Below are 24,838 nucleotides of genomic sequence, written 5' to 3'. Positions count from 1 at the left end.
AGCCATGCATCCTCTAAGTGTTAAGGGAGGCACTAATCATTGTCATTTCTTCTAGAATATGATGTTTGGGTTTGCTATTTTGATGATGGGAAGGAGAAGTTTTTAAAGATTCCACTTATAATTCCACTTTATTTGTCAACAAGTGAGTTATGTTTTTGCATTTACCTGGAGAGGAAAGAGCCTGAGCACCTCTTCACTTGGGTATCAGTTCTTTTGCGATGTGCCTGCCATGTCTTTGCCCACTTTTTAAATTGATTGTCATTTTCTTATTTATTTGGAAGAATTCTTTCCCTTATTGGCCTTTTAAATAACTGTTTTGAAGAGTGTAACACACCTATAGAAGCACGTACTTATCATAGGAGTAGTGCTCAATGAATCTTCACGACCTGAACAAGCTCATGTAAACAGATCAAGAAACAGAATATTGATAGAAAGCTCTCCTTCCTGGCTGGTATCTTTTGATGAATAAAGGTTCTTAAGATTAAGGTGTTCTAATTTATCAGTCTTTTCCTTTAAATTAGTGCTTTTTGTAAACTGCTTAAGTCTTTGCCAAGGTCATGAAGGTATATCCTCACATTTTTTCTAGAAGTTTTATTGTTTTCTAGTGCATGGTTTAAATCCATAATCCTTGGGGAATTGTTTGTTGTATATACCATCAAGTAGAATCAAGCCTTTTTTTTTTCAGATAAATATCCAATTGACCCAATGCCAGTCACTGAAGAAAGAACCCTTTCCCCAATGACACCTTTGCCATAAATTGACCATATATGTGTGATGGCTTATGATAAACTTTGACATCCAAGGTGCTTTTTGCTACTCTTGGTTCTTTTCATTCGCATTCAAACTTTAGAGTTAACTTGTTAATTTCTAAAAAAAAAATTCTTCATGGGATTTTGTTTGGGATTGCATTAAATCTAGCAGATACATTTAGGGAGAATTGAAATCTTGCAGTACTGAGTCTTTTATTCCATGAACATTTTTTATTTCTTCATTTATTAAGATCGTCTTTAATTTTCTCAAAATGTTATTTGTTTTTTATAAGTTGTACATGTCTTGTGTTAGATTTATTCCTCAGTATTTCATATTTCTATGCATCATAAATGGTTTTATTTTAAATTTTTTTCTAATGTTTTTATCACTGGTTTATAGAAGTTCAAATCATCTTTAATAGTGACTTCACTGAAGTTGCTTCCTTATTTTAATATTTTATCTGTAGATTCTTTGGGGTCTTCCTCAAATACAGTCATGTCTCTGAAAGTAATAATAGTATAATTTTTTTTCTTTTTCAGTCATCATACCTTTGTTTTTTCCTGCCAGTCTTTTTAATTCAAATTCATACTTCCTGGTCCCTTCCCATGAATCTGTGGTATTCTGCCTAATTAGAAGAAATCAGTAGGAATACCCACTATGAATTTTCCATGGAAATGTTGGAGCAAGTTTCCTTGGACTCAGGGATTTATAACTTCCATTTGTTTTTCTGTTTCATTCTTTTTGGGGGATGTACCCAAAATGTATCTATTGCTGAGCCTACATTTTTAAATTAATTTTTATTGGAGTATAGTTGATTTACAATGCTGTGTTAGTTTCTGCTGAACAGCAACGTGATTCAGTTATACATATGCATATATCCACTCTTAGATTCTGTTCCCATATATGAACCTACATTTTTAATTGTGTTACGTATCTTCTGGTAACTTGCACTGAGGATTTATTACTGTGGAAAGTGGAAAATAAGCTGGAAAGTTGTTCTAGGGTCCAGTGTTCATTGTACAGATTTGGGGGGGATTCACAGTTCCCCACTTTATTGTACTTTCTCCCAAAACCTGAAAGGTCAGTGAATTTGACTTCTAAACACCTCCAGCAATGAGACTCCCATTAGCGTTATTGACTGTTGTTTTCCTCCATCACTTTTTGAATAAAATTTCAGCCATATGTTGTCATCAAAGGGAGTACCGTTTCCAATTAGAATTCGAGTTTCTAAATGGAAGCATTTTTCACATAGGTAACCAAAAATTTCAGGTAAAACTACAGATCCTTTAAAGATGTTTTAATAAAATCAAAACTGCAGATATGAAATATGGCACTGAAAGGTATTTGGCTCATTGGTAATGTCCCCTGGAGGACTCTGAATGTTTAAAGCAACAGTTTGATTGAATAGAACAATAAATGCAGGGCTGAGTGTGCTTTTTCCCTTTCTTTCTCATCTACTAGAAAAATATAGATAATAGAGCTCATTTATTTCCTTAACATTTCAGAGCTCCACAGATGGGAAAACACAACCCAGTGGAAATTATTTCTGGCAACCTTGAGAAGATATGTTAGCATTTTGTGGCATTTCTTTCAGTGACATGTAAAGCCTGGCTTTCCCTCATTGCAGTGTCACAGTGAAGTGTCACAATAAAGCCAAAATAGTGCGCCCTCAGGGAAAACGCGGGAAAGGGACCATTTTCCATGCACACACAAAGGGTAATATTTATTATAAAGCCTTCCATTTTAGCTCCAAATGCTGCCTGGGCCATAGCTACTTTGCAGTGGAGAAACGCACAGAAAGGGAGATTTCAAGCAAATGTTATGTATAAATCTAATGTGATTTATGTGAATACAAATACCGTGTTTAAAAGTAGAATGCTTTTATGGACACACAAGCTTGGAGAGTCTGTGCAGGTGACGCTCAGCCTGGTTTTGGTGGAGACCAAGGTGCAGAGAGTCAGAACCAGGAGTCCGAACAGCCCTGTCTTGACCTATTTTTCTCGCCCGCAGCACAGATGTCACCTTCTTTACATACAACATGTGCTAACATGGAATTATTATCCCCCTTTGTTGGCTAAGGAATTTCGTGTTCCAAAAGATTCAATTATTCATTACAGATGACACAGCCAATGTTATTTAGGGAACTTCATACACAGTGACAAATACAATAATTTATTTGAAGCTAAATTTGTTTGTTTCTTTTTTCATTATTTTAATTTAATTTTTTTATACAGCAGATTCTTATTAGTCATCTATTTTATACATATTAGTGTATATATGTACTTTCGATAAAACCTCAACATCCTTTTCATCCTTCCTTCCACAAGTTATTATTTGGACCCAAATAGTGAATTTGATTTTTATTATCATTAATGTCTTCTCGTCACGTTCGTTCTACTGCTCCCAACTGTGGACATGTTGGGGGGCAGGGCGGTGTCTTCACCACGTTTTGCAGCATTTTTCTTTGCTGCAGCTCAGCACCATCTCCCGATCTAATGAGTGTCCCGAACCGTCGGGAGCAGCCCTGTGGTAGGCAGGTTCCTCCAGCTGGAGCGGTGGCTGGTTTATTCGGGTCCGACTCCACCCGGCTGTCAAAGGCAGATGGAAATTACCCAGGTTCCTTGTTCTGATTCGGCAACACGTAGGAGAGCATGAGCTTTGGGGACCAGCAGACCAGACTCAAACATCAGCCCCAGCAATTACGGGTCACGTGATTTGGGGAATGTTCCTTGTCTTTCTGTGTAAACTTCGATAATAATATTAACAAGACGAAATCTCCAAGGATCTTACCGGAAGTACACATTCAGCCTCATCCATCCCCCCAGCCACCAAAGGAAGGAATGGCGTTTGTCTGACCGACCAGGCCCACCAGCCCAGGTCTCTTTGATCAGTGTTTCCTGGTGCTGACGAAGCTTGTTTGAATAAACTTTCTCAGCCCTTTTCCCAGTGCCCGTGCTATGCTAACATGAGTGTTTAGAATCCACTGCTTTCTTTCCCTGCTTTAATAGCTGAATGTCATTTGCCAGGAGCCTCTCCTTTTCTATAAATCTTCTTGGTTCGGGATAATGGTTAGTGGCCTCACTTGTGTATCTTCTGAGCATCCTGGATGGAAACGCACTTGATTTAGAAGACTTTGGTTTAGGGGCCTTGAACTCTCTGCACATTCCTGGGAACTTTGCCCTCCTGCCCCTCCCCCTTCAGAGGTCTTCCCCTGGACAGAGTAGGCTCCTGCACGGGGGGTCTGCTTCTCTGCACTTTGCTCCCCTGACACGGGACACGTGTGTTGTAGACTGTTCTCTTTGACAGGCCAGGCTCAGGCCGTGCAGGCCTGCACTTTCCAGTGTCCTCACAAAGGCATGTGCTCTCCTGCCCACCTGCTGAGATGCTCTTTCGCTCCATCGTCTGTGCGTGGTCACTTTATTATTTTTTTTTTAAAGATTTTTTTGATGTGGACCATTTTTTAAAGTCTTTATTGAATTTGTTACAGTATTGCTTCTGTTTTATGTTTTGGTTTTTTGGCCACGAGGCATGTGGGATCTTAGCTCCCCGACCAGGGATCGAACCCACACCCCCTGCATTGGAAGGAGAAGTCTTAACCACTCGCCAGGGAAGTCTCTGTGGTCACTTTAAATTTGGGCTCATCAGAGAAATTTTGCCAAAGCACATTAGTTTATTTGGGAAACTCACTGTTCTCTTCCTTACTGGGATAATCTTCAGTTCTCAATGTTTAATCTTTTGTGAGAGATTTCTAACCCTCTTGGATTCTCTCTCCTTCCAGAATCTCTTTCTTTCCCAGAAGGAAGAGCGCTTTTTTTTCTTCTGAAGTTTTAAAACCTACTCCTCCAAATTCAAGAATTCATGTGTGATGCTAATTAAATAATTTCCACGAATGGGCCACCACTGGTGTTTCTCTGCACTGCCGCTTCAAAACAATTTAAGGCCTTGTCTTAGGAATAATGCTGAATATTCAGTCTTCTTTTAGCGATGGAGTAATATCTCGTTACTCTGAGTCCAGATTCTCTGCTCCGGATCTTTTTATTTTAAGTTTGCATTTTTCTTCAAAGAGTGTTTAATAAATATATGTCAGAGACTCACTGTTGGCTAAACCCTCTGGTCTTCCTGGGTCTTGCCAAGAGAATGTTTGTCTTAACTTCAGCACATAGAGTGAGCTGCGTTAATGCCAAGTGAACTATATGTAGGAAATCTGTTTTGAAAGGGCCATCCTCAGGAGGACTTCCAAATAAAACTGTACGAGAACAGGAGTAAGGATAAACTGTGGTCCATTTTTGGGAAATCCAATCTTATTTCTCCTCCTTTTATTTGTTTGTTCTGTGTGCCAAATGGGTAAGAACCAAACGGCAGAGTGCCACGAGCATCTTTCCACTTTTTTCTGGGACTGGAGATGGGCAGATCAGATGTTCACAGCTTGTCCCCCCGTTAATGCCCTGTCTTTCAAGTCAAAGCCCGGGATATGGCATCTCAAGGTTGACATGCAACTGTGGCGGAGATAAGCAGTTTCAGTAGCAAACAACTATCCGAAAAACCTTGTGATTTATCCATACTGGACACGTTTTCTTGTAGCTGGTGGTATATTTTCCACATTAGCTCTTTCTTGGGATTAACAAACCAGTGCAAATCTTGTTTCATCCCTCCCTGGGTATTTAGTGTAGTGCCAGGCAAAGTACAGATTAACGTATGCTTACTCAGGATTAAGGATGATTTTTTTTTTTTTAGCTCTTCTGATCGGCAGTAAAGTAGAATCTGCACAGTTCAGTGAATTCACCGGATGGGCTGTTTTCGTTAATGGCGACAACTAACCCCAAACCTTGGGTCCCAGGTTTCTCTGGTCGTGCTTGGTGATGGTCGAAGGGCAGACAGCCGTGAACTCTTTCATCATGTTCTTAATCCGTCTCCGTTACTGCAGTGCTGCGCGTGACTGCTCCACGGCCAGGAAGAGGAGAGCCGGGGAGCAGGCTCTGGGGGTGCCGGTCAACAAGAGAAAGTCCCTGCTCATGAAGCCCCGACACTACAGCCCCAGCGTGGACCGCGAGGAGGGACGGGCTGAGCGGACGGCGGAGGCGTTGGGGCAGGACGGCGCCCCGGAGACCCACCATCACCCCGGTGCAGGTAGCGAGGTGGAGTGGCCCCAGCTTGAGTTCCTGCCCACGCACAGGCCCAGGCCCACCTCAGGGGGACGTGCCGTTTGTATGGTGGGAAAAGCAGATCCCAACGTGAGAGCAAAACCAGACATTGGTTTCCCTCAGCATCCACTAGTGAGGACCGGTTTTCCTTCCCTAACAGTGGGGGGTCTAAGCACATGCCACAGAGCGCAGAGCATCCTTGGCCCCAGGCACGGGTGTGGACTGTGCCTCTTTCCGAAGAAAATAAAAGCGACTAAGACCCCAAGTTGAAGAGGACCTTAACTCCCTAATGGGGTGGATGTCTAGTCCCTGAGAGATAAAACCCCTGCAAAGTAAGCTTTGAGACATTTCCGATAGGACATATGAGACGCAGTCTCTATTTTGAAATTTTATTTTGTTAATTTTTTATTGAAGTACGGTTGATTTACAATATTATATTTGTTTCAGGTGTACAGCATAGTGATTCAGTATTTTTACAGATACACCATTAGAAGTTATGACACGATAATGGGTGTAATTCCCCGTGCTGTACAGTATATCCTTGTTGCTTATCTGTTTTGCACGTAATAGTTTGTGTCTCTTAATCCCCTGCCCCTCATTTTTTTTTTGAAATTTTAGGACGTGCTTCTCCACAGTTCGCGGTCACCCCCACTAGACCCTGGTTGTCCCAGTGCCTCCAGGACCTGGACCATCACAGACCGCTTTGTGCATGAGGCTAAAATCGAAGGACATGCAAAATGTCTCAAAAGTTTATTTTAGAAAATACATGGAAATCTAAAGCTTGACCTTTTAGAAAATGAAACTAGATGTGTGTGTGTTCTATTACATACACATTTTTTTCCGAATGTGAGTTTTTAAGGAATCAAAATATACAAAATAAGTTGTTACTTGAAAAGAAGTATAAATTGTACAAACCGAAGGCAGCAAGCTTCTTAGATCATAAATATCTATTGCATATAGAATGGTAGTAATTGCAGTAGGTGTTAAGAGAAAAGATACGAAAGCATATCGACTGAGTGAGCACAGATCTCAGATCACAATCATCAGATCTCCAGTCATCCCGGCTTACAGTTAATTGGAGATTCTGTAGTTAAAACAGTTGTATTCTGATTTGCTAGTGCTTGACTGAACTTCCTGGCTTTTGTGTATTAAACATGTGGCGTAAAACCTCGTGGCTCATCTGTAAATTATAATCATCCTTGACCTTTTTGTTTGTTTCCTTGAGCTGGTCGGTTTTTTGTTGTAGTTGATTCACGAAAATTGTAGGTTGAATCTAGTACTAGGGAAAGTCCTTGAGTCAGTGTGGTTAGTACTAGGGAAAGTCCTTGAGTCGGGATGGTTAGTACTAGGGAAAGTCCTTGAGTCGGTATGGTTAGTACTAGGGAAAGTCCTTGAGTCGGTATGGTTAGTACTAGGGAAAGTCCTTGAGTCGGTATGGTTAGTACTAGGGAAAGTCCTTGAGTCGGTATGGTTAGTACTAGGGAAAGTCCTTGAGTCGGGATGGTTAGTACTAGGGAAAGTCCTTGAGTCGGGATGGTTGTATCATTCATCTCGCTGACATTAATTTACCAAGTATTTAAGAAAATGGGCATCTTTTACACCAACACATTTTGCAGGCGCCCTAAGGACCAGGACGGTACCTGCCCACCAGCTTCCCGCCTTCTTTTGTAGCTGAATGATCGTTGTAGATGCTTGGTAGTCACCAGGAAAGTATACTGTCAAATATTCTCAGTTAAATATTCACTTAGAAGCACTGATGGACTTCTATCTGCAGCTTCACAAATGTTCACTCTTTAGTATTAGAGCCACTACTGATCATAATGAATATGCTAAAATTACAGCCGTAGTGGCTATTATTTTTGAATTCTTAATATATTCCGAGCACATAAATCATATCACCTAATCCACCCAACAGTGACGTGAGTGTGTATTATTATGGCCACAACTTTACAAATGAGACCGTTGAGGACAAAGGGATTTAATGCTAAAGGTAACACAGCTTGTAGGCGTTGGAAAGAAGATAATTAGGAAACAATTGAAGGACAAGCAAAATAACTATTTCCCAGCTAACCGTGCTCCATAATCCAGCCCTTCCCATGCTCTGACCACCTTTGGAAGGCAAGTTGGGCAAAGTCCCTACGAGGTCAAATTACGAAGTCACATTTCCAGAAATGACAGGTCACAGATGCGTCTCTCCCTGGTCGAGAGAGGAAAAGTCTAAGTTGCCTTCAGCCCTCTGAGCAAGTGACCCCCAGCCCCCGGAAGGTAAGAGAGCTGAGTTTGCGCCCAAGCCCAGCATAAGGGGTTTCATCTGCCGTCTCGGTCACTCCAGGCACCCCAAGGTCTTCACCTGACCAGGTGTGTGCCCAATTTTGTCTTAAGCAGGCGGTTCAGTTGATGAGAGAGGGTTAGGCTCACGAAGGCTGAGGCCATGAGCTTGAATCCCTTTAATGGCAAAATTGTGCCCCATGCCCTCCCCTGGCTGTCTTTCAAAGAGCTGCAGGTGGGCGTTAAGGATGGTAGAAGAAAATTTGGACAAAACCATGCAGATGCACAGTTTTCACTGGGGCAAACAGAAGGTGACCTCGCAGAGCCCTCTCAGGAGGCAGGACGAGCTCGTGTGTTCCCAGTGCAGACGAGGGAAAGAAGCAGGGTGAGCCAGTGTGTGGGATCCTCCCGGGCTGTGAGCACGTGATCGTGATTCCAGGAAACCCGTCACACCTGTGGAGGCTCTGGGAGCTGGGATGACACTTTGACTATGTTATCTCTCAACAGACAGCAAATAAAGGATACGCCGCTCCCATTCTAAAACTCTGAAAGATGAATTCATCTTTTATTCCCAACAAAGTTGACATACTCAGGAGGCCTGGAAGACTAATTTACCCATAAAAGTCACTTAGATAGTTACAGAAACAGAACTAAAATCTGAAATCCAGTTGTACGGAAGGAATCAACCTCAAAACATGTGATTTTCAGAGGACTTCTTTTGTTTAAGTTGTTTTGACGCAGAACAGTTGATACCTATGGAGAATCCGCTAGCAGGTAACTTCAGGATTACCAGACCCCTCAGAGGAGAGACTTTGGTTTAAAGCAAATCAACAGATGTGAGGTTTTACATATCAGGCCGAAAGGAAGTTTATTTATTTACTTTTTTGCTCTATGAGGAAAGTATTGTCCTACTCCAGCCCCAGAAATGCACCTGAGGAATTTTCTACCCCACGTTGTTGTGAGATGCACTTTGTTAGTTTTTGTTTGTTGTTGTGTTTGTCTTTATGTGTTTTTCTTTATACTTTAAGGATTGTTGCTTTTCATTACAAGTTACCTGACAAGTGTATTCTGGTATTTTCCTATAAATTCACTCTTGAAAGTATCCAAATATGGGAAACTAGTAGGCTCCTGGCCGTGGGTCCGGATCTCAGCCCCCCCACTGGCTGCTTGTGTGAACTTGAGCAAGCCCTTGGCTTTTTAGAACGCTGGTTTCCCGCCTGTAACAGGGAGTTGAAAGTACTTTTCTTGTAGTTGTTGTGAGGATTAAATGAAATGAGTAACTGAACACCATGCCAGGAACATACCAGTTCATTGTCTTAGCATGTCACGGGGTCATCCAGTCATTGGGACATCAGATCACCCTCGTTTTAAAGATGAGGACCCAGGACTCGGGAGACGTCGGCCTGCCCGAGGCCATAAAGGCAGGTGGTGCTGGGCCAACCACACGACCCCGGTCTCTGGACCTCAGACCCGGGAGGTCTCCCTCCACGCCGTGCATGGACCCTCCCATCCCCAAGGCAGTTGGCGAGCATAGCAAGTGTGACGTGGGTGACGGTGAACTGGGCTGAGTCCTCTTCACACTTGGACTGTGACCTTCCACAGCGGGCGTGGTCACTACTTACTCTGAATGAAAAATGGGCCGCACCTTATCTAGGTGGAAGCTCCCATGTCTCCTCTGCCCTTGCTGACTCTACCATAGTAACAGGGAAGGGAGAAGCGGCCATCCTTCACTGCATACCTGTTGGGTGGCACCCGCTTTCCTGTGAGGGTGAGGCTCAGAAAGGGGGAGGAACCCATCGGAGTTGGCACAGAGACACACGCCAGGCCCAGAATCAAACGAGGTCCCTAACGCAGGGCTCTTTGGGTTATGTCAGTGGCAAAAGCACAAAACAGACCACCGGGCCACCCCGGAAAACAAAAACACACAAGCGCAGAAAAAGTAGGCAGCCTGTTACAAAGCTGGGGGGAAGGGGCGCCCCGTTGCAGATACGTCTGCTCAAAAGCGAACTCAACTTCTCTCTTTGTGACAATGACAGTGATGGCAGAGGCGCGTGGGAAGTTGGTCTGCAGGTTTGCAGAGCACCCCTGGAAACCCCACGGGCGACGCACGAAGGCACCTCTACCAGCAGGGCTCCTCTCTTTCTGAAGAATAATTAATAAATATTTTCTTTTAGCATATAACCAACAGTTGAACCAAACAATTATGTAAACTGGAAATGACCCAAAACGCTCGCCTGGCAGCGGCTCGGTGACACGCATCGTCGGGCACACGTGCATGGCTGTCACCCCCGCCTCTCTGGTGATCTGCACTTAATAGGAATATTTTAAACTATGTAGCTAAGCAACAGAGGTAATTGTTGCTTTCTAGAGCTTTTGTTAGCACTCTCACACAGCCCAAATATGCATAATTAGGTATAATGTCTATAAATCATTATTGTACACATGTGGGTAGTTAAGTGGAGTTGAGAGAATAGTTCAATGAATTGAGCATATTCACTGAAAATGCTTTTTATTTGTTTTCTGTAGTTCATAATATTCTAAAATTATCATAACCCTTTACACTTTCTCTTAACAGCCAACTGTGATATTGAGAAAAACTTCATTTGCATTTTAGACTATGTTTAATATATTATTTAAACCTGGAGTTCCTCTGATATGAATTCAGGAGAGGATACACCATCCGTTCAAATATTATGTGCTGGTTTCGCCAGCCTCTTTTCTAGGAAGTAAAATGTTAAATTTTTCAGTTTATGTTGAATAGATCCCAACAAAAGACTGCACTCTATAATCAGCATTATTTAAAGGGGCTAGTGTTGTGACTGAATTCTTCCCTTCATCCAAAAATGCTTTTAGTTACTATGGCAATATTTACTTGATCCGGGCAGTCCAGTGTTGATTTAGGGAGATAATTACCAGAAAGGAAGATGATGGAGATGCATTTTTGAGTGTCCTTGTCAGACGCAATGTTTATAAAAAATTAAACGAGACCCAAAAAAGGCACATTGTCTTCTGCACAGACACCCTCTCCCGCAGCCCTTACACAGGACGGCTGTGCTTTTCTTTCCTCCCAAGATGTTTATTAAGGCAGAATGCACTTCACCTGGTGTCTTTAACAGTCTTTAAGGGGGCTTATTATTTTGTGTTCCCATCCACCACCCTGCCTTTAGAGACACAGAAATAGTCTTGCTTCTTCTTTTTGTTTTGTCTCAGTGACTGCCAGGGACCACTGCCTGGTTATCTGGTGCATTTCACAGCCTGACGATCTCTGGGCGCCGAGCTCCCTGGACCCCGCCATGTGCGCGGCCAGGGCTGGGGCACTGGCGAATCTGCACCTCAGGTGGTGTGTTTGCACCGGGACAGGCTTGGGGAGGGTGACTGTACATATAAATATATACACACACACAATCTGTCACCCCGACTGGGCCACTGCCAAGAGGGAAGGGGGTGACACGGACAGCTGCTCTGGGACAGTGGACACCCCATGGACAGACTGGCGCTTGGGGGGTGGGCGCTCTCCTCAGTCCCAGGCCTTCTTTACCATCAGGACTGAGAAGAACTGGTTAACATTCAGCATCCTCCAACCGTCCTCACTCCTGACTCATCTCCTTTTTACACAAGTGCGTGCAGGTACCAGGCCAGAAACTGAGCTACTATTCAAGATATTATTCCATCATGTTCATTCTCCCATTTACTTGTGTTTCCCTCGTCATGGCATTTTCGTGTGACAGTTATGACAGTGATGAGGGAGTCTCGAGAACCTCAGGCTTCTTTTAGTTATCGTCTTGTGTAGATGTGTTGTGTATTTCAGCTAACGTTCCATAAAATCTGAAAGTATGTTTGGGACTCTACGGAGGCAGAGAAAATCAACCTAATAAGCTTTGAAAATATATTGCCACGCTATCAGAGAAATTCGATGAATACTTCCTTTTTATAATGTATAGTAGGACATATGCTTAATTTTCTTCCAGTTGACTGAGATTTGCAAATATAAGAGGTACAGTAACACGAATTTCACATTCAGGACTCTGTGATGGTTGAGTATTTATTTCAGTAACTAGACGAGCTTAGCTCTGACATGCTGAAAATTAGAATAGCTCATCTCTTTAAAGGCAATTCTCAGAATATTAAGGTCTGAGTTTTGTTTTGTTTTGTCAAGAGGGTATGTATTTTTCTACCCAATGTTTATATAATTGATGGAGTCCACATATTCACATATTGCATGTATTATATATGTATATGTCTATCTATCTATCACGGTAATTCCCTTAAAATACTTTTTGTTCTTATTTTTTCAAATATTGGCCTTCTTTTTTCCCTAGAAGAAATCATGATAAAACCCATGGAGGAGAAGCTTCATTCAACTGCACAAGAAAATTCCGATGGGAAGGAAGACAGATACGGCCGTTATCAAGAGCTCGTGGTCAAATCGCTAATGCATTTGGGGAAATTTGAAAATAATGCATCTGTTCAGACCATAAGTGAGAACTTAAATGACAGTGGCATCCAGTCTCTAAAAGCAGAGGGGGATGAAGTGGATGAGTGCTTTATGGTTCATTCCGACGATGGAAAAGACAAAATCGACGATTCCCAGCTGCGGTTCTGCTCCTCCGATGACAACGAAAGTAACTCTGAAAGTGCAGAGAATGGTTGGGACAGCGACTCCAACTTCTCGGAAGAAACCAAACCTCAGAGCGTCCCAAAGTATGTTCTCGTGGATGATAGGAAAGACCTATTGGAAGTTCCTGAAATAAAAACTGAAGGTGACAAGTTTATCTCTTGCAAAAGCACATGTGATTCGGAAACAGAAAGGAGAGAGCCACAGCACGCTCCCGTGGACCCGTCGGATGGCCAAGCCCAGCCCTCGTTCCCTGGGAGTAAGGAGGATGATCACAGGCACGGGTGTCCAGCCGCGGGGGTGGAGGAAGCCGCTGCCCTGGAGAAAACCAAGGGGAACTTGAGTTTGCTGGAGCAGGCGATCGCCCTGCAGGCTGAGCGAGGCTGTGTCTTCCACAGCACCTACAGGGAGCTGGACAGGCTTCTTCTGGAGCATCTGTCGGGGGAGAGGAAGCAAAACAAAGTCATTGACGTGGGCGGAAGACAAGTCTTTACCAGTAAACGTAAGACACCGATTTGCTTCTATTTTATTTAAAATGTCTTTAGAGGTTGGGGGGGTGGTAAATGAGTAAGGTTTGACTGCTTCTCCCAGATAGCTTTTTGACAGCACAATTTAAAAACCTAATTTATATTTTAAAATTAGCAATTTTTTTTCCTACTCAATAGATTGTTCTCAGATTAAAGCTTGGTCGGTTTGTAGGGTTTTAACTCACGCAAAGTAAAGACCTGTATTTCTTCTAATAGAACTGCTTTTAAAAAATATATCGTACTTGTTAAAAAGTACTATCTTGGGTATGTTAGAAGTACATTTGTATTTACTGGATTTTAAATCATTTTATGAATCAAATCATTTCCAGAAATTTAATTTTTCTTTCCCGCCCTCTTTCTGGGATCATCTGACTGCTTTTTTTTTTTTTTTGCGGTACGCGGGCTTCTCACTGCTGTGGCCTCTCCCGTTGCGGAGCACAGGCTCCGGACGCGCAGGCTCAGCGGCCATGGCTCACGGGCCCAGCCGCTCCGCGGCATGTGGGATCTTCCCGGACCGGGGCACGAACCCGTGTCCCCTGCATCGGCAGGCGGACTCTCAACCACTGCGCCACCAGGGAAGCCCCAATCTACTGCTTTTGAGCTTCAAAATAGTGTCAAGCCACCAGGAAGCCAGGCAGGATGCCCCGATCCTTCTTAGGACAAGACCGGATGCTAATGCCTTCATAAGCCTGTGCTTTTGCAAGCTCTCTAACGGAGGGTCCACAAACGTCTGGACCAGACTTGAATGAGACAGTCAGTGTGCTCGGAGGAGACCTTAAAACCGATCCTCAGACTTTAGGAAAGCTGTGTTCTGTTCCGTGTGCCCATAAAGATGCCCCCGCCCCTGGGTCTTGCACCAGGCGGGCCTGGTGATGAGGCCTCCAGTTACGTGGAGTTTCCCAAGGCGTGGTCTTTGGCTTGTTAAGATGAGTATTTCCAGGATCCCATGAGACTTACTGCTTCAGAACTTGCTTTTTTAAAAAACTTTTTTAATTTAATTTTTATTTTATATTAGAGTAGATTGATTTACAATGTAGTGTTAGTTTCAGGCGTACAGCAAAGTGGTTCAGTTATACATATACCCATATCCATTCTTTTCCAAATTCTTTTCCCATGTAGGTTATTACAGAATATTGAGTAGAGTTCCCTGTGCTATACAGCAGGACCTCGTTGTTTATCTATTTCATATATGGTAGTGTGTACATGTTAATCCCAAACTCCTAATTTATCCCTCCCCCCCACCTTTCCCCTTTGGTAACTGTGTTTGTTTTTGAAGTCTGCAAGTCTGTTTCTGTTTTGTAAATAAGTTCATTTGTATCATTTTTTTAGATCCCACATATAAGTGATATCATATGATATTTGTCTTTCTCTGTCTGACTTACTTTACCTAGTATGATAATCTCCAGGTCCATCCATCTTGCTACAAATGGCATTATTTCATCCTTTTTATGGCTGAGTAATATTCCGTTGTATCTATGTACCACATCTTCTTTATCCATTCCTCTGTAGATGGACATTTAAGTTACTTCGATGTCTTGGCTATTGTGAATAGTGCTGAAATGAACATTGGGGTGCATGTATCTTTTCGAATTATGGTTTTCTCAGGATATATGCCCAGGAGTGGGATTGCTGGATCATATGGTAGCCCTATTTTTAGTTTTTTAAGGAACTTGCATACTGTTCTCCATAGTGACTGCACCTGTTTCCATTACCACCCACAGTGTAGGAGGGTTCCCTTTTCTCCACACCTTCTCCAGTGTTTATTGTTTGTAGATTTTTTGATGATGGCCACTCTGACTGGTGTGAGGTGATACCGCATTGTAGTTTTGATTTGCATTTCTCAAATAATTAGCAATGTTGAGCATCTTTTCATGTGCATAACTTGCTTGTTTTTAAAAGCAAGTTCCTGAGGTGATTCTCGGGCACCCTAAAATCTGAGAACCACAGAATTCAGAGAGGAGTATCTTAGAGGTAATCAAGGTCGTGGACCTAAAGCGCTGAAAAGAATAATGCGCTAGTGTGGTTAGATGTCCTGACTGCTGAGATTTACCCAGAAATCCATTGTATATTTTAAGTCCATTTTAGTACTCACCTACAAGTAGTCTTGTCAAATACTGTCTTGCAGCTCAGAGTTGAGAAAAAAAGAATAAAAGAATGTCATTTAGTGAGGAGTGAGATAATAGTTCTGTGCAAACATACTGTAAGGGCTGGCATGGAGACAGAATATCAAGGATAGTATGTGGTCTGGGGCAGGAGGGTGTGGTAGCAGCTCTGAGCACTCCACTCACACCCAACTTGTGGAAATTACCTGTGTGGGTGTTGGTTTTGTTTTTTTTTTAATGAACTAAAAAATCAGAAAAAAAAAAAGATGAAATTTACTTCAAATTCCAAAACCCCATCATTTCCAATATACTATATTTCATCCATTCTAAGATGCACAGTTTTCCCATCTTAGCATCTCTGTGAAATTAGAAACATGTGCCATCATTCAGTTTTCAGTCGTTTTTCCTTCCTCACTGGCACATAAAATGATGTTTCATCTTGCAACTGATAGTACCTTCAGCCAATGAAATCCAGTCTTTGGAGACACTAATTATTTGTGCCATGGCTTAAAACACTTGACGATACTTTGGTCATTTTTTAGAACTTTTTAAAGGTTTTTTTGTTTACAAAAATTAACAAGGCAATAGAATGTGCATGGTGGAGACTTAGACAATCGCTGATGGGACTGGATGAGTCCACAGTGTAGCCTGTGTGTAGGGTGAGGTCCTGCATTGGGATGTAAGGTCCACGCAGGGAGCTCCAGACTAGACCAGGAAGAAACAGGCAAAACAGTGACCGACTTCAGGGGCCTCCAGGCTTCATCCAGAGGCTGCCCAGGTTCATGGTCCTGCTCCCGTCCCTGGTGTGGGAGCGAAAGAGGAGCTTTTTTCTCCTGTGAGTATTCCATGCTCCTAAGTAAGCACTAATCCCCGTGCACCTTGGGCATGTGACTTTGCTCTCAGGGACAGAACCCTAGGATTTCAAAATACCGTTTCACCCAAGCCTTCCGATCAGTCGGCAGTTCTAACGATACCAAGGTTTGCTATCCTGTTGCCACCCAGCAACAGGGAGACTTTGGGTCCCCCTAGTCTAACTAGAGTCGCCATATAATTTATCCTACAGCCTATACGACACTTTCGGGGTGAAGGGGAGCCATGGGAGCAATCCCACGAGTCCATCAGGTATGAACAGGACAGTCCCAAGCAAACCGGGATGTCAGGTCACCAGAGTATAAGGTCATTTTTGTGAAGCAGCATCCAGCAAAGAAAATTAAAGAGGAAGAGCCAGGCCTGGGAGCCCCCCCAGAGCTGCAGCTCCAGCTCGTGTCAGGCACCGGCGCCGGCCCCGGAGAGCACCGTGGGGCATCTTTGCTCCCCACAGAGGAGGGGCTGGCAGACACAGTGCAAGACGGACAGTCAGCAACCCACACCTGGTCAGGTGCCAGCCTGGCCTTATCTCCCACACCCTCCCTGGCTTCCCGCAGACAGTGTGGCCAAAGCGCTCCGTGTGGTTTAGAAAGGCGGCCTCACCTGGACCAGATCCAAGGGAGGAAGCCCATCAACATTCACATCACCGCTCCTTCTTCCCGATTCTTTCCAAGTCGCTCTCACAGGGTGTCAGCACCCAGCCCCTACCAATTCCATGTGAATCAAACATCGGGGATTTTTTTTTTCCCAATTGAATAGAAATTTATTTTTTCACACATCAAGTTCCCATATATCATAAGAAGTAGTTCTGGTCAAAATTCTATTCAAATGATCTGTATTTCTTGCTCTGTTCTTTTTTTTTAAATTAATTTGTGTTGGAGTATGGCCGCTTCACAACGTTGTTAGTTTCTGCCGTGCCGCAAAGGGAAACACTGGGGACTTTTACTAGCATATTCTACACACGTGAGTGCCCAAACGGACTGGAAATGTGGCCGTCTTTTCGGACTAAGTAAAAAATACCCCCTCAAAATCATACAGCATGTCAAAACCCTTCGTATGCACCTTTGTCTCGTACAGCAAAGAGTGTAGTCTCCACCTCGTGGCGTTAAATCCCGTCTCAGGAAACACACACGCCCGCTACTCGGGTCCTTCCCTTCCCGCCCAAGACACGCGTCCTCTCCCTGCCGACCCCGCCCTCCCTGGCTGCGCGCTCACGGGGAGGGCCCTTGGCTGGAACCACGTCCCCAGATAATTGCCCCGCGTACCACCTGCGGTACCCACCTGCCCAGTCCGACGGCCGGGGTGGCGTGGCAACACGGGGGCACGTCTGCCCCCCGCAGAATTCCGCCCTGGGGACGTCTGTCGCCTCCGGCAGCGCTGCCCTGCTCTCCGTGCCACGTTTGGAGCCGGAGCACACGGGCCCTCGGCGTCCTCGCAGCCAGGACCCTGCCCCGTACCCATCGCCGGCAGCTTTCTTGCGGCAGGATGGTACAGACTATTTATTTTCCCTCTCAGCGTCGTGTGTTCGTGATTCCTGATACTTCGCGTTGGGAGAAGCCTGCAGCCTGCCGGCCTCCATCCCACGCTGGTCCTCTCTCTGAGGCCGCCTTGCCCGCTCTGGTCCCGGTTCCTCTAGATGCCCTGAATGTGAGGGGCAGGCTGGCCCCGATGCCTGACGTTGTCACTCCACGCACGAGTTAGGGGGGCAGTTTCGGCTCTGAGAATGCATTTCTGTTTTAAGCTTATCTACCCTCTCGGTCACGAATATGAGAATATTCACGTTAGTCCTCATTTATTTTATGTATTTATATAACCCTCTATCTAAGCCAGCAGTGTGTGCGCCGAGCTGTGTTCAGCCGCCCCCTCTGGGCAGCCCGGCAGCATGGGTTGCAAGGTGTCCCTTTCCCCTGCCGCAGCACCTGGTCCTCCGCCCGCAGCCCATGTTCCTGGCAGCGCCCGGCAGACCCCTCGAGCCGGTCCCCACCCTGTGTGCGGCCAAGCCTCTTCCTGCTGCCTCTGTCTTCCGCTTCCACACTAGGAGTGAAACCAATAGCTTCTCCTCTGCAGCTACTGCGCGTTGATCCAGAGCTTCAAACCGCGGGGCTCTGGGCGTCTTGGGCCCTCACAGCACTTCCCCCTGGCCGGGCGTGGCGCGAGATGTCACTCTTATTGGAGCAGCCTCCCCACGTGTCTAGGAACAGCTGCTCAAGCCCAGAACTCCGGGGCCACTGGACCTGCTGCCAGGACCCACTGGACCACCCAGACGGGCCCTCCTCAGATACGGCGGCTTCTTCATCGTGTGATTTTTGAATCTGGCCTTTTACAGATCCCTTCAATAGGAGACAGTTTGGGTTTAAATAAATGCTTTCCTTTTTCCTTCTCTTTTTTTTTACTTTTCCTTTTCCAGAGCCTATTCATCCTCTGGTGTAGGGCTGACATTTCATAATGAGGCTCTAACTGTGATCTGTGACATGACAACTTAAAACCGTCACTGTGTTTCAGCACTCCCTTGCCCTGTGTCAGCCTCTGCTTAAGGAACCAGGAAAATTGAAAACATTCTTTCTGCTTCCGCAGGTCTTAGCTGAGGGTCTGATTCAAGGCGATGTGAGAAGAATGTTTATCATCAGAAGGGTGAACAGAGTGAGAAGGTCGTGTGCAAGGCCACTTGCTGAAGGGGAGGGAAGAGGAATAACCAGATGTCTCTCTCAATTTAATTCCTCTGCAGATTCACCGAGGCCTGAAAAGAGGGAGACCAAGTGCCCCATCCCCGGGTGCGACGGCACAGGGCACGTGACAGGGCTGTACCCTCACCACCGCAGCCTTTCAGGGTGCCCTCACAAAGTGCGGGTTCCCCTGGAGAGTGAGTACCGCCGGCCCTGAAATAAGTCCACCAAGTTACCCACTTCCTCCTCCAGTTTGGAGTCAGAAACGGAAATACCAAGTTTTCTCCCTCTGTGTCAAGACAATTTCCATCTAGCTGGGTGTTTAAAACAGAGCATATTAATAGAAAACTTGGGGTACAGTGAGGCCAGTAGATGAGGAGATACTGACATTGAAAACCTAATTTGCTACTCAGAGCTCCCAAGAGGAGGGGGCACCTCAGGCCAGGCAGGGCCCCCGGGGGAAGCACCAGGACCCGCGGCGGGGAGGGATGAGTTGTTGTAAGCAAGAGCCTTTTTGAGCTTTTGTGGGAGGGAGCGGAGTGAACTGGCCTCAGATTGGCCAGCTGGAATTTCTAGTGGGCTCTGGGCCTCTGGCGCTGTCTGTGGTTGTCTGGGACCTGGCCCTGGGGGTTAGGGCAGGTGGAGAGTGTCCTGGAGTGTGAGAGTCAGAGAGAGGAGAAGGTCCGGCGTGGGCTCCCACTGGTTGGTTTGCATTTGAAAAGTGTTTATTCTCTCGAAGAATTAGGGAGCGTGGTGGACGATGTAACTGAATTCCTTTGAATGCAAAGTTGAGACAGTTTGTCGGTGTGTGATGTATTGATGATAAATTGCTCTATTCTTTTATGTGCTATTTCGTGCCTAGTTCTTGCCATGCATGAAAATGTGCTCAAGTGCCCCACCCCGGGATGCACAGGACGAGGGCATGTGAACAGCAACCGCAACACGCACAGGAGGTAATTGGGATGAGACTCGAGAGAAACTTTCCACCAAGAAAACAAGGAACTTGCCGTGTGTTATCAAAATTCCTGGATCAGCATCAGATATGTTAGCACCTGGCATAGGTGACAAATATTCTCAATGTGTGCAGAGGAAAAAGTAAAAAATACCCCATTATTTACTCCCCTATAAATTTTCACTGAGCAGCCAAGTATGCCAACAAAAAAACGTCGTATTTGGCGACCAGGGGTAGATACTTATATAGCGATACACAGAGAGCCTGGTCTCTGCTCTGAACCTCCCCCACCCCAGAGCTGTTTGACCTTGGAAAGAGTGGCTTAGGGGTTGTCTTGAATCCCATCCAATGCACATTAAAACGGTACCCAAGAGCTTCAGATTACTGAAGGTAAACGTCATTTCATTTCACTGAGATTTATTTCACTGAGATCGCAGCTAACTTAGAACCACATATGTGCCTTTATATACAAATATATTGCATATATATAAATACTTTTGGTGAAAATGCTTATCGTTTATGTGTTTCATGTATAGATTATGTGGTCATGAGATACTAGTTGACTTATAAGCCTATTGCCAGGAAACTTACATTCTGTGCTCTCCATTTAAACTGAGATATAAAATTAAGTCCCTAACATTTTGCAAAAGACCCTGAGCTGTCATATGATTATCGTGCTGACACCCATAGTTGGACAATTGCAGTTGGATGAGCGCATTCTACTTAAAATATCGTGAGGTTTCAATAATTTAGTTATTCCTCCTTTACATAATATTTTGATCTTAAAAATGACTCTTTTTTTCTCACCTCTGAGATGAGGTTTGGGGACAAACGTTGACACAGTAGTTTGCAAAACCCTTTGGGATCTTTTAGGCTGAGAATGGTGCTAAGTGAACTATTAATACAACTTAACATTTGGTGCTTGCCAAGGATGCTGTGAGGTAGGTGCCAGAGCAAATTACATTATCTTTTTAACTCAGATCCGCCTACTTTTTTTTTTAAACAGTCTTTCTGGTTGTCCAATTGCTGCAGCTGAAAAACTGGCGATGTCCCAGGACAAAAGTCAGCTGGATTCTGCCAAAACCGGGCAGTGTCCTGAGCAGGGTCACAGGTAGGATGCTCCTCTGGGGTTCCCGTTACTCCCTGCGTGCCGAGCACCTACACAGAGGGTCCCTCTCCTCCCAGGTGCCAGCTCACCGTGGGCCACCTTCGTTCCAACGCACAGCCACCAGTGTCCACTTGAGAGGCTGGGCCAGCTAATCGTGCTGTCACTGAAATGAACTGCTAGACCCTCCAGAAGTTTAACTTGAAATTAATCTGCACGCAGAGGTCACATAATGTGGATGAATCTAAAAAATGTAAAGTCTACGATAACAGATTAATCAAACCCTGTGTCGCTAAGCACAAGCCCGCCCCCTAGTCAGGTAGGGGCCCCCTTATGGTTGACGTAACCTTTCCACCTCCTAATCCCTCATCACTCAAAATATGTGATGCTATATGGTCGTCCCACTCTTCCAGATATGCGCACAGTCTCTTTGAAACAAAAATTCATTCCAAATTGATAACTATGGAAATACCTCCTGTCGGTCCTAGGTCCTTCAGAGTCTCTGGTAGTTTGGAGGACCTTACTTACACCGAAATAATAAACTATGGATGAGGACACAGTATGAGGTGATACACTTATTAATACAAAAATCATATACATAAGAAAAGTGATTTGGGGATTACAGCAGATGACCAGGTCCTCATTGTCGTTACCGAGACACTGGAATGAAAAACAGTTATTAGGAACATTTTCAAGATATGGTGTCCCTTAGTATTTGCTTCTGTAGGTTTAATTAAAAGACTCAAATTGTCATGACTTTGCCGAGAGTCAAAATCACATGAGTGAGGAATATAAATCAGGCAAATATCATGAATTACTGAATCACGGGTTAAAAATCTCATAACAAGGTTCTTGGTTAGGATTACAGTACCGTATTCTCTAGTTTCTCCCTAAGTAGGTTAGTTATTAAACATAGAAACAGCATTAAGTTTCATTTTGCTCATTTCTTAGAAGTATTGTTTTAGACTAGAACACTGTTGCAATATTAGGGGTATAAAGCAAGTTATATAGACAATAACAAATTCAGCTGATCACTCAGATATTTTGATGCAGCAGCTAAAAAGTTTTTTACCTAATCCAAGAAACATCATCAAAACGTTGACATTCTGATGAGTAAGGTATGTTCTGGTGAAAAACAAAATAAAAATACGTATTTTTGATATTGCTAAATTCTGAAAGTATATTTATTTGTGTCCTTTTAGCAATAGACCACAGCACGACAGCATTTGTGTTTTCCTTGGCCGGCATTGGTGCTATACAAATATGATACCCTTGTTTAATCCACACAGTAATTCTAAAGGAATGTTTAAGTCACATTTAGCTTGGATTAAGATAATTCTATTGAAAAATGTGATAGCTGTGATAATACAGTAATTTTTATTCATATTGAAACAGTGGCAATTTAATAGATAAAATTTTGAAATACTATTTAAAATATTACTTAAAGCAGCAAAAGCATTCAGTCCGAAGGTGGGGAAAAAGATGAGACGCCTAAGAAGAAATTCACAGTTCAGGAATCCAGTTTCCGGTGCCGACACTGCCCCTGTTAGGCGTCAGGGCCCTGCCAGCTGTGCTGAACAGACTATAATGACATTATATTGTCCTCAGAGTATAATGACATTTCCTCACTAGTTCCAGTCGTGACTTTTCACTGCTACTCTGATGAACAGTCCTGAGCAGCAGGAAGTACACACCTTATCAGTGCCCTGATGACAGTTCCATGACACTTTCTCTCTTACTGATGGGAGACTCGGACACACAACGTGCAGCCTCCCTGAGGCCACCCAGCGCCCGAAGTGCCCCCTTCTCCCTCACTCCACCCCATCCTGTGTGACCACAGCTCTATTCCCTAGTGCGGGGCTCAGTGGGAAACTCCAGGTGTGACACACCTGAGCTGCTTTAACTTCTGATGCTGGGATGCTCACCAACGGTGTCGTCCTATTTCTTTTGAGCTCTGCCCCTCTCTCTTCAGGACAAGCTTGGTGAAGCAAATCGAGTTCAATTTCCGATCCCAAGCCATCATCTCTCCCAGAGCTACGGTGTCAAAAGAGCAAGAGAAATTTGGAAAAGTACCTTTCGATTATGCCAGTTTCGATGCCCAGGTTTTTGGTAAACATCCCCTCGTACAAACAGGTCAAGGCCGAAAAACACCACCATTTCCTGAATGTAAGCTTCAAATTCTAATACTTATTCCAAAAACAATGCATCTTGTGTATGTGCATGTTGGGTGAGGGGCATGTATTTAAATATGTAATATACTATTTACTGCTGGGAGGAGAGAAAATATATTGTACGGTGAAATAAAATAAGGATAACAATAGTAAGTTAATCAGTACTACTGGTCTTGCATGAAGTGACACTGAGTATGGTAAATAGTGGATTAATTATTCTACAAATTTGGTGCCATTTTTAATCTAAATGCAGTAATTCTGAAGAAATACAGGTAAAAATATGGAAATACTACTTACATCAGCAAGTGTTCACACTGAAGGTGGGAGAAAAAGTGAAAAGTCTAAGAAGGAACTCAATTCAGAAATCAAGGTTTTACTAGGAAAAAAAAAACAAACACGTGTGGCTTTGGAGATGTTCATCCACAGATTTAAGAATTAGTGCAGAAACATTTAAAACGTGTCAGTTCTCTGATGCTAACACAGAGACACTATAACGCATAAAACCTGGTGTTTTTACTAACAGTTTCTTCAAGTTGTTTAGAGTCCTTGAATGTTTTAATGAAAAGGTTAGAAAGTAAATGTTGGGAATAAACCCAGGAATGATTTCTGCCAAGCAAAATAATCCCCCAGTTGGAGTCCTCCATAGACCGGGAATTTTTTACAACGTTGTGCAAATCCCTGGAATCCCTTTGATCTCACGCGTAGTTAACCCAGACGTAGTACTCTTAGGAGCACAGGGTGCTTCTCCCTTCGGTGCCGTGGTCACCTTCCGTAAAGAACGTGAATGTCGTATAAAACCTAACAGTGTATAAACAGACTTGAAAGGAGTTTGTCCACCAACAAGAAGTACATTAAACTCCAGAAGATAGTTTACCTGTTCTTACTAAAAATAGGGCACAGCCAACATAAGTAACCACTGACAGCCTGTTAGATTCAGGAAAGAAAGTTATACACACAAATATACACACACAATGTTTTGTATCTATCTGTATAAATTTAGATATAGATATAGTTCTAGGATATATACACACATACATATATGTTGAATTCAGGTGAAACAAATTAATGAGTGTTTTATATGCTCATGTAGTATGGATTTTGGTTTAAAAATGTAGCACATTCAGTGACATTTTCATATTTTTATAACTACAGGAATAACATTTGGTGATGTTTTAAATTATTTCGTGAAAAATAATGATCAAATATTTAAAGTAAACACTACTTACGGTGAAACAGCTATAACTGCCTTTATATTAGCCCACATTAAATGCTGGCTGTGTTTCCTGGTCCCTGAGTGGTTTACAAATACCCAGAGTGGAGAGAAGCCCGTTAATTCTCTCAGTAACGCCTTGGTGCCCACAACAGAACATAAAGCAGCGCTCATTCTCGGTAGCACTGAGAATGCTACCTTTCCGCCGCGGTGCCTTTCCGTTCCCCTGGAAGCTCTGTGCATCTCTCACTCACTGCCCCGAACCGAGCGTGAAGATGCCAGCTCAGGAAAGCCTCCGCCACCAACTCCGTCCCCCTGAGTTGGACGAAGAAAAACTCGTGCTGTTTTAAGCACGAAACAAACCTCCACATCCAATAGCAAAACAATACAATTCCATGGCTAAGTAAAAACTGTTATTATGAAAACAAATACGAAAAGTCCGTTTCTCTCCCCTGGGGTTACTGGGC

The 24,838-nt window shown here is 43.9% G+C and overlaps 1 protein-coding gene across 5 annotated transcripts in view; it reads left to right on the top strand.

Moving 5' to 3' along the window:
• The window catches only part of ST18 (ST18 C2H2C-type zinc finger transcription factor), a 131,808-nt gene that overhangs the window by 57,749 nt on the left and 49,221 nt on the right, over window positions 1-24,838 (top strand). For 4 of the 5 annotated variants that reach the window (XM_060287693.1, XM_060287695.1, XM_060287696.1 and 1 more), the window contains 6 exons: window positions 5,675-5,877; window positions 12,479-13,276; window positions 18,996-19,130; window positions 19,796-19,886; window positions 20,892-20,996; window positions 22,963-23,156. In XM_060287693.1, the coding sequence (XP_060143676.1) occupies window positions 5,675-5,877; window positions 12,479-13,276; window positions 18,996-19,130; window positions 19,796-19,886; window positions 20,892-20,996; window positions 22,963-23,156 (1,526 nt within the window). The remainder of the gene's footprint in view (window positions 1-5,674; window positions 5,878-12,478; window positions 13,277-18,995; window positions 19,131-19,795; window positions 19,887-20,891; window positions 20,997-22,962; window positions 23,157-24,838) is intronic. The other variant, XM_060287694.1, reaches the window with a different exon arrangement.

The sequence above is a fragment of the Globicephala melas genome, chromosome 17 (assembly GCF_963455315.2).
Source record: "Globicephala melas chromosome 17, mGloMel1.2, whole genome shotgun sequence".
Lineage (NCBI taxonomy): Eukaryota > Metazoa > Chordata > Mammalia > Artiodactyla > Delphinidae > Globicephala > Globicephala melas.
Note: the sequence above shows the minus strand (reverse complement) of the source record. Positions and strands in the feature narration are given on the sequence as shown.